The 20815-nt window shown below is 42.4% G+C and overlaps 1 protein-coding gene across 1 annotated transcript; it reads right to left on the reverse strand.

Annotated features, from left to right (window-relative positions):
• Window positions 1-3293: 3293 nt before the first annotated feature.
• NEU3 (neuraminidase 3) lies at window positions 3294-18732 on the reverse strand. The gene is made up of 3 exons (XM_049780565.1): window positions 18685-18732; window positions 14319-14530; window positions 3294-4310 (listed from the first exon to the last, which is right to left on the reverse strand). The coding sequence occupies exons 1-3, from the start codon at window positions 18707-18709 to the stop codon at window positions 3294-3296; spliced, it is 1254 nt and encodes a 417-aa protein (XP_049636522.1). The 5' UTR covers window positions 18710-18732.
• Window positions 18733-20815: the final 2083 nt, after the last annotated feature.

The raw sequence follows: 20815 nt of genomic DNA on the forward strand, positions 1-20815 counted from the left end.
GCAAATTTGCCCTTAAGTGTTTCACTGTGAAATATGAGGTGAGGAAAGAGGAGGGCAACATAGATTAGGCGGAGACATGGGTACTGTTAGGGGACACAGTAACCCACAAGAGCACATGAAATCTCTTTCCTGACTGCCTTTTTTGGATGGTCCTATTCTCTAGCCCTGGTCTAGAACTTAGGTATCTACTCAAATGCCTATCTTTTTGAGGATGTCATGTTCAGGGAGATTTTGCTAAACAAGTAGCTTCTACTACTCACAGCAGAATCACCCTTTTAATTGTCTCCCCTTCTCTTTGCCCTTCCTGAACCACAAACTCCACTCACTAACCCTATATCCTTATCTACATGGGAATGAGGCTGAGGTCTATTCTTGTGCCCCGACCTATGGGGCTTAGTTATTCTTGGGTGTGGGGTGGATCCAGCCTGGAAGAGAATGGGGGGTAAAGAGAAGGGAGGAGACCAAGTAAAAATGTCTTATCAAGGTCCAATTTTATTAGCCAGCAGGCTCTTCTCATATGCAGAAACTTTCAGGGGAGGAGGGTAGGCAGGATGGAACAGCCCACATGACAAACAGCTTTACAAAGAACATCTTGTGATTAATCTCTATAAGCCAGGCATGTAACACTTTGCATACCTATCTGTACACTGTGGTACAGGAATGGTCTGTTCTTTACTTAGAATTTGCTGAAGCATTAAACTGTCACTAGCTTTCTCAAATATTTAACAGAGGGCCTTGAGAATTTTTCTTTTGGCTCCAAGGCTTAAACAATGGCCAATGCTTCAGGTCACGTACACATGTCACACAAGAACAACTGTCCTGTTAGACTCCATCTTAGCTCTGGCTCCCCACATGCTTGCAATTGACTGCATGTAGAGATACGTATTCGTTATTTTACTCAACAAGTGAAAGGTTCTACAAAGCAGAGTAAAGGTACTATTTAGTACACTACAAGAAACCACAAGTTATTTCTAACCAGGGAGTGGCAATATAAAAGCATTTAGCATTTTTCAAAGGCACTTGAGAAATATTTAAGGCACAGTCAGATGATCTTAATTAATTGTAGCATGAATGGTTAACAGGTTACTGGTATATATAGAAGTGCTAAGGAAATCTTTAAGAGTCATTCTAAGCCACAGACTAAAGTTATATACAGAAGAAGTGATATCTCTATTATCATTCTGTAGCTGTCCCAACTGTTGCACCTGCAACCCCAAGCCTTAAAGGCCACATGCTATGACCAAGAAGTCATCATGATCATCATGATCTCCATGGTCATGAGTCAACAGAAGATATATTTACCGATATTAACTTGAGGCATTTTCTCCTAAAACAGCAGGGAAAAATCCTCCATAATTTTCCCATCATAAACCTTGCTGTAGGAAAAATGAAGATAAAGGCAGCACCAATGTGGCATCACTTAAGAGAGCCAGCACTGGCAAAGATCAGCCCTGAAACTATTAACACAGTAGTGTTCCTATGTCACAGATATTGATTTCAGAGATTTGGGGGTTCATAGATATTCCTAGTGGGTTAAGGAGCAGATGAAGTCAGGAAGACCAGGATAATATTCTCAGGAAAACAAAAGCTGAAGGAAAACCAGTAGCCTTGACTGCTATGAAGATTTAAGTGGCATAGAGCTGCCTTTCCACTAACAGCCCAGCAAACTCTCCCATTAACCACTGATTGTTGCAATAACTGGTACTTATACTATTCAGGATAATTCTTCCTTGCTTATGCTTGTCCCATCTGGGCAGAAAGTGCCTGTGGATTGGCCCCTAACACTTCCTGTTCTCCATCCTTAAGGGCAGTCCTACTCTAATAAAAACTTCACGTCAGACAGACTTCTGGTTTCAGTCTCACAGGTAGCCTGTCTGCCTGCTGGTACTCTTTGCCTGCTTGTAGAAAGCTTGTGGTGGAAGTGCCTTAATGTTTGACCCCCTCCTAACCTGTGTTGGCTTTGTTACCAGACCTGCATTCTCCAATCCATCCAGAATTGGGGAATGAAGCTTCCACTACAACTCATTTCTTGCATTTTCTCTCCAAGCCCCACAAATTGTGAGATCCTTGAGGCAGAAATAGTGGAAAGTTTTGTCCAAGGTTTGAAGTCCTAACCTACAGTCTTTCCCTATCAAAATTCACATTAAGAGATGTGATTATTAAGAGAATATTAAGTGATTTAAGTGATGTATTATTCATTCTTTCACATAAATAATATGGTGAGAAACAGTGAGTCACAATATTAAGAACCATTGCCACTAAGTTTCTCCTTTACCCCCAAGGAAATAATGCTTTCCTGAGCCAAGAAAAGGGAGAGCAGAGCTACAAAAGCTTAAAAAAGGTGGATGACCTCTTAAGCTTTTATAGGATTCTGCTTCGTCTAGTTCTCTAGAATATAGAGCCTATGAAACTCTGAGCGTAATTAAAAGGCATGGGTGTTTTTGTTATTAAAAAACAGAACCATGGGACCTGAGAGATAGCATGGAGGAAAGGCATTTGCCTTTCATGCAGAATGACGGTAGTTCGAATCCCAGCATCCCATATGGTCCCCCGTGCCTGCCAGGGGCGATTTTCTGAGCATGGAGCCAGGAGTAACCCCTGAGCGCTGCTGGGTGTGACCCAAAAACAAACAAACAAAAAGAACCATTTGGACCTTCATTCAACTGTATTTTTGGATGAGTTATGAGTCTCTGACAAGATGCGTCTTCTGGTATCAGTCTCAGACAAAGCCAACCCTTGCTGATCAAAGAACACAAAAGGAGCTCTGTTTCCATTTTTTTTTTTTTTTTTGGTCACACCCGGCAGTGCTCAGGAATTGCTCCTGGCAGGCTCAGGGGACCATATGGGATGTCGGGATTCGAACCACAGACCTTCTGCATGAAAGGCAAACGCCTTAACTCCATGCTATCTCTCCAACCATGTTTCCTTATGGGAAGAAAGACAGAAGTCATAGCCAATCCTCTCATGTCACAAATGGAGATTTTAGAGATCAGATGACATTGTCCAAGGTTCAAAGCCAGCTAGTTGCACAGTCGGGATCACAGTGTGGCCTGCTAGTCCTGTTCAGTGCTCTTTTGCCTGCAGAAGCTACTGCAAAATTTTCACTTTGCTCTTCGGAAAAGAAGTGATAAGTAGGGGACAGAATATTTGTTTTGGTTGTCTGTGAGTGTCAGCAACCTCTGCTGCACTGGCTTCCTTCCCTACCCCTTCCATAGTTCCCCGTCTTGGAAAAGGCACATCCCATATCAAGCTCTGAACTGCCTCAGAGTTTCTTATCAGTTTGGATAGTTTGTTTACACATGACTCAAGATCTCTTGGTCTGTAAACAGGCGAAAACCAATCTTTTCACACTCTTGCTCAATCCCACACTCAAACAAGCACCCAAATAAACCCTCCTTGTCCACAGTAGCCAGATCAGAATAGCCAGAGGGTCCCCAGTACAGGACCCAGGGATCGGACCAGGAAGTAGCCTCCAAAGGAGTCCGGTTGAGGTAGATGCCCAAGTCAACCCTCTGTGTCTTACTGGTTGGGTGTGAAAACAAAAGCCACATTTCAGTTCCAGCTTCCCTCTGTGACTTGTCGAGCAGATGGTGTGGCTTCTCGGTAGAAGAGTCTTTGTCCCTAGAGTTCTGGAACTCCTGTAGGTGCTCCCGTGGTTGGAAACTCACCACACTGCCCTGACAGCCATGCGGGGGCTCCAAAAGCAGTTGGTTCAGGACTTGACTCTGAAAGCTTTCACCGTTGTCAGTGCTGACTGCTTCTGCCCTATACCTCTTTCGTGTCCGGGCACTGCAGTACAATACTGGGTGGCCAGTTTTCCCAGTCACCTCTGCCACTTGGCACTCCCCTGTTACTAAGGACTGAAGGAACTGGCCATGGTGCCAAGTAGCACCTAGGTCATCACTATAGATCATCAGGGAATGGGGCTTGGTGGTACATGGCACTGAAAAATGACAGCACCAGTGGGTGATGTAGTAGGCATAGGCAGGGATGACCAGCCTTCCTGACTGCAGCTGAACACCATGACCTGGGCCCACAGCAAATGTTGCCCAATTCTTCACCTCAGATCCAATGACCTCTGACGTCAGATCCCTCACTTTACCCCACGAACGGCCATGATCCTCACTACAGATGACGCAGAGGCGGGCTGCATTCCTGCCTGACAGGATCTGTTGTTGCTCAGTAACATGGTCACACACACAGGTGAAGAAGAGGTACACACGGCCATGCTGCTTCTCCCACACCGGACAGGGGTTCATGGTCCGATACCCAGGTAATGTGGCTTCCATTAGAGGTGTCAGGGGTCCCCACTGGACAAGAGAAATGAGGAGAGAACAGGTGTGAGAGACTAATAAATACAAAGATATATTTCATTTCAAAGCATTAGCATTTGTCCAAGATTATAAATAGTACCAAAAATAACTGTAATGGCCCAAATATTTTATAATTATTATTTTGGTTTTGGGGCCATACTTGGCAATTCTCAGGGATTACTCCTGGATCTAATCAGGAATTCTCTTGGCGGTGCTTAGGGGGACCATATGGATGCTAGATATCAAACCTGGACTGGCCATGTGCAAATCAATAGTACACCCTACCTGCTGTACTAATATCAATCTAGCTCCAACTAATTCTAAAACATTATAAATCCGTAAAGCAGCAATGCTTTGGTATATGCTATCCTCTTTGTCTAGAATATTCTTTCTCACTTTGTCTAGATACCTAATTCATTTTCCAGCCTCAAAGTCGTCTTCTTTATGAAGTTGCCATGAAACTCCTCTCCCCTTCAAAGGTAACTAAGTGACTTTCTCTTCATAAATTCAGAAAACTTATAACAGTTGGTACAAAAGAAAATTTGCAATGTTATATGTAACTGGTTTCCTACTTGTCAAGCCTGTTAGGCTTAGAAACCAAATTATTCTAAGTTTGCATATCTGTGCCTAGTCTTGAAAGGAGCCAAATAAACATTTTATTTATTTTTATTTTAATTTATTGTTTGATTCATTGATTGATTGGTTTCTGGGCCACACCCAGTGAAGCTCAGGGGTCTTCCTGGTTCTGCACTCAGAAATTGTCCCTGGCAGGCTGGGGGACCATATGGGATGCTGGGAATCAAACTGGGTCCCTTCTGGGTCACCCACATGCAAGGCAAATGCCCTACAGCTGTACTATCTCTCTGGCCCGAAATAAATATTTTTATAACAACGAAAAACATGGAGTAGCACAGCAGATAGAGTACTTTGGCACTGTATCAGTCCTGTCATTGCACTGGTCCCCCAAACACTTCCAGGGGTGCAGCTACCAAACATTATGCCAGAGGTAGTCCCTAAATACGACTTGGATATAGCCTCAAATGTAAAACAAAAAAGAAAATACAAACATGAAAGTTTGAGGCAAAGGGAAATTTAATACTAACACCCCCTTTTCTCTATTACCTGAGAGAGGAAATTATAACATAATTAAAATCTCAAGGGCTAATAGCCCAAAGGGCTAGCTAGTACACATGCTTTTTATTCTGAAGACTGGTTTAATTCCAAAACACCTTTGGTACCCTTAAAAACAAGTATTAAGTATGGGGCTGGAGTGATAGTACTGTAGTAGGGCATTTGCCTTGCATGTGGCTGACCCAGGATAGACCTGGGTTCGATCCCCAGAGTCCTATATGGTCCCCCAAGACAGGAGTGATTTCTGAGCACATAGCCAGGAGTAACCCAAGTGTTACTAGGTGTGCCCCAAAAAACTAACAAACAAAAAACAAATATTAAGTATGGTATCAAGTCCTAACCCTGTCTTCATCAGTCATTGAATTACCTTGGGCATGTACTTAATCATATTTTACCTTGATTCTTTCACAGTTAACTGGAAGAAGTAATATACAGAGTATATTACTCTGAGTTTTAATATTACTTTTAAGTTTTGAGAAGAGTTTTGAAGACAGAAAGGGACAATGTCTACTCAGACTTATTACAAAGAAAGATAATAGTAATATGTTTTTAAGATATAAGAAATTAGTAAGAAAATTTCCATAAATTGGGGCCAGAGAAATAGCACAGCAGTAGGGCGTATGCCTTGCATGTGGCTGACCTGGGACTGACCTGGGTTCCGATACCTGACATCCCATTTGGTCCCTAGTGGCCGCCAGGGGTGATTTCTGAGTCAGAGCCAGGAGTAACCCCTGAGCACTGCTAGGTGTGGCCCCAAACAAAACAAAACAAAACAAGAACCACACACAAACACACAAAATTCCAGAAATTAATAGAAAAGAGCAAGATCAACTTTCAGAAATAAAAATTCAAAATATTCAGTCTCTTTCTCCCTCTCCTCTAGAGAAACCCAGTCTCTTTTAAATGTTTAACTGTTTTTCTGTCTCTGTCTGTATCTCTCCTCCATCCCCTGCCCCCCAATAAAACTACTTTACTGTTCTCCTCCTGAAATTCTTTCCAAGGAAAGATGACAAACCTAGAAATGTGGCCTGACAATCTCTTTCCCACAGGAGCTCCTTGCTCCAGCCTGAGTCCACTGCTCTCCCTGAGTCCACTGTTCCCCTGCTGTGGAGCTCAAGAAGTCTTTGGGGGTAGCTTGAGATCTGCCGGCCTAGAGGGATTGGTGGGACACTGGCATCTGTTTTATGCAGGGTTTGCAGTTGACCTGACTGACCACTTCCTCTCAGGCACTTCTGGGGCGGTCAAGATGGACCTAAAAGAGAGGCAGTAGTATCTGTTTCTCAGGGCCATTACCTAACCACTCACTTTACCCAAGTCACCCATATCATTCAGTGAAATGCAACATTTTCACAAGCTACCCAGGAGTTCTCCTTTTGGTGAGCCACTTTTCCCACCTGTATCAGGATGATCTCAAAAATACAATGATAAAATTTTTTAATATATTTTTGTTTTGTTTTGTTTTTTAATTCTGAGGAATTACTCTGGCTCTGCACTCAGGAATTAGCTCCTAGGGGGGCTTGAGGGCTCCATATGGAATACCTGGGATTGAACCCAAGTTGGCTGCATGCAAGGCACACCCTACCAACTGTATGTATTATTGCTCCAGCTCCTGAAGTAAATAAGTGAGCAAAACAAAATACAGAACAGAATGATACTTCTTACATCACACATGTATATTAAAATATTTTTAATTATTTCAGCCATATTTTGCAGTCCTTTTCCCCTCAGACTTTCTCTGTTAAATCTCAAGGAAATAGCTGGATGGCTGAGGAACTGAACAACATCTTTCACCATATAACAGCCTTTGGAGGACAAAAATTAGAGGCTCTGGTAAAACCAGAGTTAAACCATTGAGTTAAACCCTTCTATGTTAAACCTTGAAAGAGTGAAACCCAGATATCACGGTAAAACAACAAAATTAGCTATTACAATTGAGACAGGCAGGTAGATATTTGGAAGGCTTCAGTAGTGAGGATTTTTGGTATATGATTTAAAGAAGTTGCCCTGTCATCAGTCCTGATGTAACAATATCTCTTTTGATGCTCAAATACTGAGCTCTTTGGAAATACAAAAAATGAACAAATCAAAAAAGAAATTGCCAATAATTGAAGTCCTAAAATCAATTCTGAGTATTAATTCTTTGAAAAAGGATACTCAGATTCCAGAATAGTTTTCAAGGGACCAGAAACCAAATCAGGACAATCAGACCTAAGTCGTCTCTAGTAGAACTAAGCTGTTGAGTATAGAACAAAAGAAGATAGAGAGGACAACGATATCAAAGAGCATTTGTTTTTCAGAAAGGGGCTTTAGATATGTATACAATAAGGCACAAGAAGATCAATTGGACATTATAGATACATATAGATTGTCTTATTAAAAAAACACAGACAAGGGGCCAGAGACAAAGCATAGCGGTAAGGCCTTTGCCTTGCACGCAGCCAACATAGGACAGACCCTGGTTTAAATCCCGGCATCTCATATGGTCCCCCAGGCCTGCCAGGAGTGACTTCTGAGTGCAGAGCCAGAGTAACTCCTGAGCACCACTGGGTGTGAGCCCAAAACAAAACAAAAAACCAAACTGAGCTATAGAAGAATTAGAAGAACCATCTGAGACTATCAAGTATCCAAGGTCAGTAAATAAACAGTAGGCTTTTTTTTTTTTTTTGGTTTTTGTGCCACACCTCTCGGTGCTTAGGGGTTACTCCTGACTCTACACTCAGAAATTACTCCTGGAAGTGCTCAGAACTATTGGAATGCAGAGATTGAACCCAAGTCAGTCACCTCCAAGGCAACTACCATATTTTCCGGCGTATAAGACGACTTTTGAAACAAAAAAGAAGTCAACCAAAAATCGGGGGTCATCTTATACGCTGAGTATATCCCAAAAAATGTTTCAATATGCCACTAAACGAAAATTGTCAGAATATTGCCACAAAACGAATTTTCCAACTCGATCCTGCACCAATCACTGCTAGGCTGCTCAGACTGCCTCTCTAACTCAGCCAATCCAAGCGGGCTTTTTATGCATGCAAATTAGACAATGTTCTGGACCGAATCTACACTGTAAAAAGCCTGCTCAAATTGGCCAGAGTCAGAGGGGAAGTCTATTACAGTATAACCTTTGAACCTTTGCTTGCTGTGATTGGCTCACTGTGGTACATAGAGTTGCAGCACAGGAACACTCTGTCTTATACAGCAAATATAGGCCTAAACCTATGTTTTAACTGTAAAATTAGGGGGTCGTCTTATATGCCTGGTCGTCTAAATATGCCGGAAAATACGGTAAATACCCTGGCCTGCTCTAGCCCCAGTAGGTCTTTCTTGATTCCAAAGCCATTGTCTAAAATATTAATAGCTATAAAAGGAATATAGATTTCTATACTGGTGTTCTATATATCTTATGGTTTTGGGGCTGATATCGAGGTCTTTAATCCATTTGGATTTTACCTTTGTACATGATGTTAGCTGGGGGTCTAAGTTTAATTTTTTGCAAGTGGCTATCCAATTGTGCCAACACCACTTGTTGAAGAGGCTTTCCCTGCTCCATTTAGGATTTCCTGCTCCTTTATCAAAAATTAGATGGTTGTATCTCTGGGGAACATTTTCTGAGTATTCAAGCCTATTCCACTGATCTGAGGACCTATCCTTATTCCAATACCATGCTGTTTTGATAACTGTTGCTTTGTAGTACAGTTTAAAGTTGGGAAAAGTAATTCCTCCCATATTCTTTTTCCCAATGATTGCTTTAGCTATTCGAGGGTGTTTATTGTTCCAAATGAATTTCAAAAGTGTCTGATCCACTTCTTTGAAGAATGTCATGGGTATCTTTAGAGGGATGGCATTAAATCTGTATAATGCCTTGGGGAGTATTGACATTTTGATGATGTTAATCCTGCCAATCCATGAGCAGGGTATGTGTTTCCATTTCCGTGTGTCCTCTCTTATTTCTTGGAGCAGAGTTTTATAGTTTTCTTTGTATAGGTCCTTCACATATTTAGTCAAGTTGATTCCAAGATATTTGAGTTTGTGTGGTACTATTGTGAATGGGGTTGTTTTCTCTACAGGACATTACAGGCATCTTCAAGGAGGAAACTGCACTCTCCAAGCAAGTGAAAGCAGAGATTAACAGATGGGAATATATTAAGCTGAGAAGCTTCTGCACCTCAAAGGAAATAGTGCCCAGGATACAAGAGCCACCCACTGAGTGGGAGAAACTATTCACCCAATACCCATCAGATAAGGGGCTAATCTCCAAAATATACAAGGCACTGACAGAACTTTACAAGAAAAAAACATCTAACCCCATCAAAAAATGGGGAGAAGAAATGAACAGACACTTTGACAAAGAAGAAATACGCATGGCCAAAAGACACATGAAAAAATGTTCCACATCACTAATCATCAGGGAGATGCAAATCAAAACAACGATGAGATACCACCTCACACCCCAGAGAATGGCACACATCACAAAGAATGAGAATAAACAGTGTTGGCGGGGATGTGGAGAGAAAGGAACTCTTATCCACTGCTGGTGGGAATGCTGTCTAGTTCAACCTTTATGGAAAGCGATATGGAGATTCCTCCAAAAACTGGAAATCGAGCTCCCATACGATCCAGCTATACCACTCCTAGGAATATACCCTAGGAACACAAAAATACAATACAAAAACCCCTTCCTTACACCTATATTCATTGCAGCTCTATTTACCATAGCAAGACTCTGGAAACAACCAAGATGCCCTTCAACAGATGAATGGCTAAAGAAACTGTGGTACATATACACAATGGAATATTATGCAGCTGTCAGGAGAGATGAAGTCATGAAATTTTCCTATACATGGATGTACATGGAATCTATTATGCTGAGTGAAATAAGTCAGAGAGAGAGAGAAAAACGCAGAATGGTCTCACTCATCTATGGGTTTTAAGAAAAATGAAAGACACCCTTGTAATAATAATTTTCAGACACAAAAGAGAAAAGAGCTGGAAGTTCCAGCTCACCTCAGGAAGCTCACCACAAAGAGTGATGAGTTTAGTTAGAGAAATAACTACATTTTGAACTGTCCTAATATTGAGAATGTATGAGGGAAATGTAGAGCCTGTTTAGGGTACAGGCGGGGGTTGGGTGGGGAGGAGGGTGATTTGGGACTTGGGTGATGGGAATGTTGCACTGGTGATGGGTGGTGTTCCTTTTATGACTGAAACCCAAACACAATCATGTATGTAATCAAGGTGTTTAAATAAAAAAAAAAAAAAAAAAAAAAAAAGATTTCTATACTGGGATAAAAAGTTGGGCTAAAGATTTTCAGTTAAAAAAGCTGAATAAAAATAAAAAAAAGTGAAGAAACTGAGGCAGACAGGATGACAGTGAGGTCCTCTTTGTGACTCAGAAAAGACATTTTCACACCCAGGTCAGTGTGCCCCAAAGAAAAGAAAAGCACCAGGACAAGGGGAGGGATCTTCCAAACATGTCAGCTGTGCTCTGCTCAGCCAAACAGTCCCAAGAAACTTTTGAATATAGACAGAGTGGCAGCAGGGTCATCTTTGTGATTCAAAAGAAGCATTTCCATACCCAGATCAGTGCACCCTGAGAATTTCTTTCAGTCAATGAGCCAGTCTGTAATACATAAAAAATACCATCACATTGCAACAGTCACAATGAAGAACCCGACCACACATAGTGAATAAAGATGGTAGTTCTGAAGACCCAAGCAGTATGAGACATGTCCATAGCTCTCAGATAAGGACTTTGGAGAAGAAAGGCTGGGGATGTTCAAAGAACTCAAAAAGACCATGGAAACCACCAATAAGACTCAAGAAGATGAGCTGGAGTGATAATAGTACAAGAGGTAGGGCATTTGACTTGCATGTGATCAATCTGGATCTAGCATCCTAGGTGGTCCCCTGAGCACTTCCAGAAATAATTCCTGAGTGCAGAGCCAAGAATAACCCATAAGCACTGCCAGATTTGGCTCAAAAACAAACAAAATACCTAAGAGGATATGATAGTAGAAATAAGAAAACTTCAAACAGAAATGACAAAACTGAAAAACTTGGTAGGTGAAATGAAAAACTCACTAGAAGGCTTCACTAGCAGAGTAACAGTTGAGGATAGAATCAATGAGCTATAAGGTGAAGTGCAGAAAACCTCCAAATAACAGAAGTTAAAGAAGATGGAGAAATTTTTCTTAAGCAGATGACAACAGACCTTTGCGATAAATTTAACAGAAATAAGATAGGAATCACTGGGGCCCCAGAGAGCCAGGAAGAAAACCCCTATGAAGAAGCAACCAAGACATCATTATTGAGAAGTTCCCTGAGCTGAAGAGCACATGAACTCATATCCTGGAATCCTGAAGAGTACCAGCTAAAAGACCCCCAAATAAAAATACCCCAAGGCACATCCTAGTCATAATGAGAAAAATAAAAGTAAATTACATACAAAGAAGCATCCTTAAGATTTACAGCAGATTGGGGCCGGAGCTGTGGCGCTAGAGGAAAGGCATCTGCCTTGCAAGCGTGAGCCTAGGACAGACCTGGGTTCAATCCCCCGGCGTCCCATATGGTCCCCCCAAGCCAGGAGCAATTTCTGAGCGCATAGGAGTAACTCCTGAGCATCAAACAGATGTGGCCCAAAAAACAGAAACAAACAAACAAAAAAAAACTTTCCAGGCCAGATGGCATTAGTGGGCTATAATGAAAATAAGTAAAAAAGAGAATGAGTTAAAGTGGACATGCTTTGTGTGTGACTGTTGGTAGTGAAGTTCTAGATGATCTGATAAAAAATAGTAAATAATTCGATCTGCCTGTGGTAGAAAGCAAAGATAGCATTGTGATGAGATAATGCCTGTTCTGAAGCAAATAAAGAGCTACAACTCAAAAATGCATTCAAGCTAAGCTAAAGACTTGAGATTTTGGTGGGGTGTGAGGAGAGGCTAAGAGAGAAAAGTGATACAAGCAGTTTAGCCCAAAGAAGCTATAAAGACTCATAGCAAAAGAGCAGAAACTGGAAATTCCCAAAATTAATCATTTCACCATAGAAAATGTGAGCAAAGCATCAAAAATAGACTTGAGTGGCTGGTTGGGAAAACCTGTCTTTAGCAGAAAAGCATTTTAACTGTAATTTTTCATATGATAAATTTAAGTCCAGACCTACCTATGAACTTTATTGGTAATTTTACTAGCAGAAAAGCAGAGCAAAATAGGGCAGCTGAAGGAATCACCCCAGGTGGACGGGTCTGAAGAAAGGTAGCCACAAAAAATAAACCAAGCCAGTCAGGAGAGAATCATGGAGAATCATGGAGTTAGTGGTCAGCTCTGTGAGCTCCAAACCAAACTGAACCCTGTTTATTGCCCAACCAGGAAGGGGAGGATTGAGTGAGATCCAGTTGGACTTTTCCATATCAAAGGAATAGATGCAAAGGAAAGAGAAAATTGGGGAAGTACCTTTGTTTTGGGTAATAGCAGGGTGTCAACTAAGTACCTTCTAGCAGTGGTCCTTAAACTTTAAACGGGGCCAGTTCACTGTCCCTCAGACTGTTGAAGGGCCAGACTATAGTAACAACAAAAACTATGAACAAATTCCTATGCATACTGCATATATTTTATTTTGAAGTGAAGAAACAAAATGGAAACAAATACAACATGTGGCCCATGGGCCGTAGTTTGAGGACCACTGTTCTAGAGGGTTAGGTATTTAGTGCTGGCATACATACATGTGTTCCTCACGTATGGAATCTTGGATTTGACTCAGCCCCACCCCAATAAAATACCTACTAGAAATATTCTTATCTTTACTTTTTTGTTCTGGAAGACAAAGGAAGGCAATAATTTAAAAAAAAAAAAAACGTATCTGAAATAACCCTGGAGTCACAGGCCTCACAGCCACAATCATTCTATTCTTTCCCCCCTTAAAAATGCAGTTAAGGGACTGAAGCCATAGTACAGAGGACAGTACATTTACCTTACCCATGGAAGACCTGGGTTCAGTTCCCGGAATCCCCTAAATTCTAACCCCACTCCCTATCCTCAATCCCACCAGGAGTAAATCCTGAGCGCAGAGCCAGGAGAAGCCCTTAAGCATGCCAGGTATAGCCCCTAAACAAACAAAAACTTAAAAGTGAAGTAAAACTGTACCACTTGGAGTAAGGGATGCAATACACAGTCTTGCCACCTATTAGGTAAGTGCTTAAAGCAAATCACTAATTTTCCACCTTCTTTCCTCACGTAAAAGCAAGTGCTAACAGAGGAGTAGGAGGAATCACCTGCTAGTTGTTATCCTCAGAACCCACATTCTCTGCTAATGAGAGGTCAGGTCACCTGTTTCTATCTCTAGTGAGTCAAAGGAATAAAAAGGAAAATTACCCCTCTGTCAGGTGCACCTGAACAAAGTATGGAGGTCATTGGAGTCAGAGACAAAATTGGATGCCTGATTCCTTTATTTCATTATATTTTGAACTAGTAGACAATTCCTGTGGGTCTAGTTTTCGCTGAAAACTAACTGGCAGCTTTTTTGTTCGTTTATTTGTTTTGGATATACTTGGCGATGCTTAGGGGTTACTTCCTGGTTCTACATTCAAAGATCACAAATGGTGTTGCTTGGGAGACCACATGAGATGCCAGAGATTAAACCTGGGTCAGCTTTGTGCAAGGTAAATGACCTGTCTGCTGTTGGTCTAACCCCACCTGGCAGCCTTTTGATATCTGACTGGCTGAGAAAATTCAATAGGTTCCTGACAAACAATCACTGCTTTTACTCTTTTCCAGCTATCAATTGTTTTCCCTCCCCTTAGAAGACAAGGCATAGTTCTTGAAGTGCTGTTGAACAGTGTAGAGAGAAACAGGCCATGGTCCAGACCAGGGCTGAAGCATCACCTGCACTGAGCGGCCCTTCAACAGCCCTCGTCTCAGCACCAGATGGAGCGCATCGGAATCCCTGATTGTGGAACGTTTCTCTGCAAAGGCCAGGAAGGTGCGGACAGGGGGCATGTAGAGCAGGGCAGGAATTCGGTAAGTGATCCCTTTCTTATCTTCCTGCAGGAACAGAGGACTGCTGGAGGAGATCGAAGATACTTCTTCCAGGACCTCTGCAAGGACAGGAGACAGCTAAATGTATGTCCATAAAAACATAACTGAATGTTTTGTTCCAATGCTTTCCACATTACAGGGAGGCATAATTTTGATTTTAAATAGAGGTAACATCACCACCTCAACTGCACAAAGCAAGCATTGAACACAATTACTCTTCAGCCTTGTACATATCCTATGATGTGTAGATCATGTGCACAGCCTATGATATGTAGGTCCCTCCAGAGTAGTTCTGCAATTTCCAGGTATCCAGGGTCCCAGCAGCTCAAAGATATTTGGATAGTTTTAAATCACAGCTTCTTGGGTTGGTATTTTTAGGCCATTCAGGTTAATATAAATATAAATGTAAAACTGGGGCCAGGGAAAGAGTTTCAAGACTGGAATGGAATGCAGACCTGGCCTGAATTTTGATTCCTCACACCATATGACCCATGAACTAATAGGGGGCCATGTTGGCCCCTTGAGTACTGTATGGTAACCCCTCAATTTTAATTAATAAACCCAAATTTACATGAATCCATGTGTTTCAGAATTCTCCACTACCTGGGATATAGCGCAGTGACAGAGTACATTATAGACCTAGAATGTAAGGCCGTAGGTTCAATTTCTACTACTGCTTCTATTTCTCCAGGGCAGGCCAGAGAAATGGGCTAGAGCATTCCAACATTCCAGAATAATCCTAATCACGTGGAGTAGCTCAGGGTTCACTGGGTATGGCCTCCTCCAACATATATTTATTTTATAAAATTAAAATTTAAGAGGTTTCCAGGATCACTTACTTTCTCTATTGGAAACTAACATAAGAGGGAATCTCCTTTGGCTGGAGAGATATCCCAGTACATAGGGTGCTAGACTTGTACATGACTGACACGTTTGTTTTGATGCTTTTTTTTTTTTTTTTTTTTTTTGGAGGGATGGGAAGGCAGACATGGCAATGTTATGTGCTTAATTTCTAGTAGTGTTGGGGAGACCATTTAGAGCCAGAAATTGAACCAAGGTCAGCTACTTACCAGGCAAGGGCCTTAAATCCTCTTCCCAGCTCTCTAGGTATACTTCTTAAAGAAAAGCAGATGCTCTACTTTTTCTTTAAGCAGGTCCAAAAAAACCACAGATACCGATAGAGCAAAGTTCAGAATTTTTCTTTCCCTATCACTATCTATAGTGATAAGCCATCTGTAAAATTATTATTAGCCATCTATAAAATTCATTAGGCTTAAAGAATGAGGACTTACTCTTAAGGACTTACTTAGTAATTATTTCTGGATGCCTACCACAAGGCAGGCCCTGACATGTTTTCTGAGAGATCAGAAGGAATCAGAGTGCCTGTCACCCAATAGTCCTCCCATCGAAACCAGAAAAACAGACATATCCAGAGTCACGTACAATGCCGTTGTGCCACATTAGAAGTAAATATAAGGCTGTATCCAAATGCAGAAAAAGGTTAATCAACATTGAGCAACATTTTGGGAAAGGTAATGAGTAGGCCAGAGAGGAGTTTCTCACTTCTCCAATGCTTTGTGCTTACTTCTCCCCCTTACCGAGAGGTTCCAGAAGAGTAAATATGTTTATTTTCTTCACTGCTCTATCTTTATACCTAGCAATTGCTACTTAATTGGCAGGTTCACACATATTTTCTAAATGACTAATACTCAAACTGGATCTTAAAAGGGTAAACAATGCATTAGTCAATGTTAAGAATGAAAAAGGGGCCCTGTGTTGAAAAGTCTAAAGCGGAGATGACTCTATGTCATGAGAGATGACTATACTGTATAGAGAATCACTGAAATAGAATGTAAAGACCTGGACAGACAGAAGATTGGAGGGAGAATGGGAGAGTCCACAGTGAGAAAGGTTTCTTAACTTGTTATGGTAAATTCAGCTGGCAGTAATACCAGATACCTTCTCTCTGCTTCTGTTTGCATTTTCAACCAATCCTTCAAGACAGCCTGTGGGCAATGAACTGAAGGGGAAAATGGCAATGTTCTGGGCTCTTCCTTTACCCCACCCACCCAAGTTTTGCTTCATTTACTTTTGGTTTGGGGGCCTTATCTGGCTGTTCTCAGGGCTTACCATAGGGAATAGTCTTAGCAGTGCCTTGGAGATAAAGGGTTGTCAGGGATTGGATCTGGATAGGATTCACATAAAGCAAAAACCCTATCCACTATATCATCACTTTGGCCTTCCTGTTCATTAAAATAATCTTTAGGGCTTCTTACAACTTCATGTGGCAGCTATTTAAATGTAAGTGGGCTTATTTAAATGTCAGTTCATTGGGATTTTCTGCATAGAAAAATATTGTCATCTGCAGATATTGCTTCTTTTCCAATCTATATGTCTTTTATTTCATTTTCTTTTTTTACTAGGACTAAAGCTTCCAGCACCATATTTGATTAAGACTGAAGACAGAGAGACTCTTGCCTTGTTCTCTGTCTTGGGAGCAAAACATTCAATTCTCATCAGAAAGTTTAAAGAAATTTAAAATAGCTGTTAGAAGGCCCAAAACATAATTTGAGCTCGATCAATGTGACAGTTACTTTCAGACTCATTCACTGCATATTCTAGTCTTATTCCTCAGAACCTGTGGATAATAATGCAAATAATAATCACCACAATAAGGATTTCCTTTTTTAAGAGCAGTTAAACCTCACTATACCTCTGGAAGGGATAAAATCTAGGTTTTTATTAACTAGATACTATAATTTGATTTAGGAGTTAATATCACTTATTAGCAAACACATGATTATAGTTATAGTCAGCACATAAATAAGGTATCCCTGGATGAAGAAAGAAACAGAGCACAGCAGAATAGGAAGGAGCACAAGGGACAGGGAGAGAGCATGGGGAAAAAGGTACACCTCATATGAAATTGGACTCACATCCGGATCCCACTTCTTGGCCTGTGACCTTGTGCTAGTGACTTTGATTCCTAGCTTGTAAAAGAAAATAAAAATAATATGTGTCAGATGATGAATACGAAGAATGACTTCCAAGTGCCTTGTAAAATACTATAACAGTCCAAATTCCTTCCAGATTCTGATGCCATTACAATTTCACTTACTTGCCATGCTATCATTTTCAGGTCTGTCATTTCTGTTACCTTTCAGTCTGATGATGATCCACGGTGACTGGCAGGGGCAGCTGAGACACATGACTCTGACATTGAGTCCCCAACTATTTCACATCTGCCATCTTATGCTGAGAACAAGGGACAGAGGGAACTAAGATATTCTTTTAGCAGAGAATTCAAATTGCTGCTCTGCATTTCACCTTTTTTTTTTTTTTTTTGTGGTTTTTGGGTCACACCCGGCAGTGCTCAGGGGTTACTCCTGGCTCCAGGCTCAGAAATCGCTCCTGGCAGGTACAGGGGACCATATGGGATGCCGGGATTCGAACCGATGACCTCCTGCATGAAAGGCAAATGCCTTACCTCCATGCTATCTCTCCGGCCCCCTGCATTTCACCTTTTAATCAAGCCTGCCCTTTCGAGAGAGAGCATACTGCTTGTAGCTTTGGCATTTGCAAGTCACTTTACATCTGAGTAGTATTAAATGAAGAGGAGACTAATATCATCCTCCCACCCCGGGGTACCGGAATAGTTGTTAAACCCACATTTCATCCCCACCTGGGCAACGGACAGCCTGGAGGGTTCCTGTTTCCCTTCAGAACCCTGCACCAAAGCACAGACACCAGCGGATGCACCTCCGGTGGTTAACACTTGGCTGGTAACACAAAGTAACACAAATCGCAGCGCCTGCGTGAACTTGATAGGAAGCGCCTAACCATCACGTGTCAAGCTTTGAGGGGTGCAGTTGGGAAAGCTTAGACCCACAAAAGGGGGATACATTTGCCACTAGGTCGAATGCACAGCAAACGCCGGGGAGGGGGGCTAAATTACACTCAAGGCTCAGTCAGTCACCCACAGACACCGTCCCTTAGCAGGGCTTTCCTAGTCTAACTTGGCACACTATAAAGTTGAGAATGGAGGGAAAAGCAAACCCCCAAGGGGCCAGGACGCCCCTCTCACGGTCTGAGCAAGCTCTGCACGTCCAGCGAGGCTGAGTCAGTATTCTGCGGCTGCAGAGTTCCTGTTCCCCACCAACCATCCCCATAGCGCTTTCTGGGGGGCCCCTCCCAACCGCCCAGCCACGCTCACCGGCACTGACACCGGGCTTCTCCATCTCCCCGGAGACGTAGAGCTTCTTGGGGCGCGATAGCGGGTTCTTAGGTCTGGGGGCGCTGAAACCAAGAAAAGGCCGCGGCTTGGGAGACCGAGACAGCCGAGGCCGAGGGCAGACACCGACTCAAACCACGTACGAGAGGGAAAGCGGCGGCCGCCAGTTGCTCCGGGGAGGAAACGAAAACCGGGGGCAAGACGTGAGAACTGCAACGTGCAGAGGCCAGCAGCTGGCAACAACAGTTAAAGCGGCCAAGTCACCCCGCCCCTCCAAATGGTCACAGCCGAGGCCACGCCCCTTCAAGCAGGCCGCAGCCCAGGCCCCGCCCCTCCAGCAGGCCGCAGCCGAGGCCCCGCCCCTTCAAACAAGCCGCAGCCCAGGCCACGCCTCTCCAAGCAAGCCGCAGCCCAGGCCACGCCCATTCAACGGAACGTAGACGAGGCCACGGCCCCCAACAGGCCGCACCCGAGGCCCCGCCCATTCAAACAGGCCGCAGCCCCCTTCAACAGGCCGCAGCCCAGGGCAAGCCCCCAGGACGCCCTGTACCCAGCCTGCAGCCTGGGGAGGTTCACCTGTAAAGTAGGCCCTTTCCTCTCCGGTCAGTCCCAAATTCAGCTCAGAGCTCTTTGGCTTCGTGTCCCCATCTTCCTTGCACCCCCACTCCCCTTCTACCTATCTCATTAGTCCGCAATACCCTTTCCTGTTGGGATCCGGTCTATGGACAGTGACACCGCTTAACTTTTCCCTAGGGAGCCCGTGAGCCAAGAGAGAAGGTTCTAAGCATTAGAGGGGACTCCACAAGAAAGACCGGGTATTTTTAAAGTGTTAGGCCAGACACTTTTAAATAGTAACATCTGTCTCGTTATGTGCATGTGTAGATGGAAAATAGGAATCTTATATTTAAGGCACTACAGAAAATTAAAAGCCTTGGGCCAGGTGGTACAGTAGGTAGGGCGTTTGCCTTGCAGGCAAACCAACCTGGACTTGATTCCCAGCATCCTAGATGGAGTGATTCTTGAGTGTAGAAACATGAGTTTACCCCCTGAGTCCCGCCCAAAACGCAAAAAATAGATTACTGAGAACCCTCAAGCTAATGAACCTCAATTTCTGTTTGGTTTTAAAGCAAACTGTCCTATCATGTTAATGAGAATATTTGATGCCTGTACAGTAAATAGTAAAATATAACAGGCTTAAAAGCACCTTTCTTTGAAAGCAGTGTGATGTTCGAACTGTGAAATACATAAAATTTTTTCTAAAATAAAATGAAAATCCGTGAGCCCATATTGATAGGAGCAAGCTGGGGAGACAGGAAAGTTGTCCCTTTATAGTAAAATACTAATGACCGTGTGCCAACTAATTTAAGTATAGTATAGTATATATTGAATGTCTCATTTATTTTTGGGAATCTAAAAGTATTAGTAAATGCTAGCAAAGGATGTTCCAAAGGCAAGATCCTAGTAAAATTTTCAGGTGCTGAGTCTCTAACAGGTTCTTTATGTAAAAAGTAGAATAGGGAGTGTTTGTGACCGTACTGCAACCGTAAACATATCTTACTGTCTTGTATAGATCACCTCAAAAGGAAAGGCCTTGAGAATATTTCTTGCTATGAAATTGAGGTTACTGAAAAGGTATTGAACTAAACCAGTTTATACCACACACACACACACACACACACACACACACACACACACACACACCCTTCATTTTACTACTAACTAAACCAGTTTATGCCACACACACACACACACACACACACACACACACACACACACACCCTTCATTTTACTACTAACTAAACCAGTTTATGCCCCACACACACACCCTTCATTTCACACCCTTCATTTTACTACTAAAAAAAAATCACACTCAGGAGTAGAGCTTTAATGAGAAAAGAAATATACATGACTGATATATCAAAAACTGTACGTCATTCTAAAAATGACAAAAACTAACTCCCACTATAAAAAGAAATAAAACAAAAAAAGGAAAACTATCCCATGTTCATAAATTGGAACAATTAACTTCTGTTTGTTTTCTGGGTCACATCTGGTGCCCTCAGGGGTTAATCTTGGCTCTGCATTAAGAAATCTCTCCTGGCAGGCTCCAAAT

The sequence above is a fragment of the Suncus etruscus genome, chromosome 9 (genome assembly GCF_024139225.1).
Source record: "Suncus etruscus isolate mSunEtr1 chromosome 9, mSunEtr1.pri.cur, whole genome shotgun sequence".
NCBI lineage: Eukaryota > Metazoa > Chordata > Mammalia > Eulipotyphla > Soricidae > Suncus > Suncus etruscus.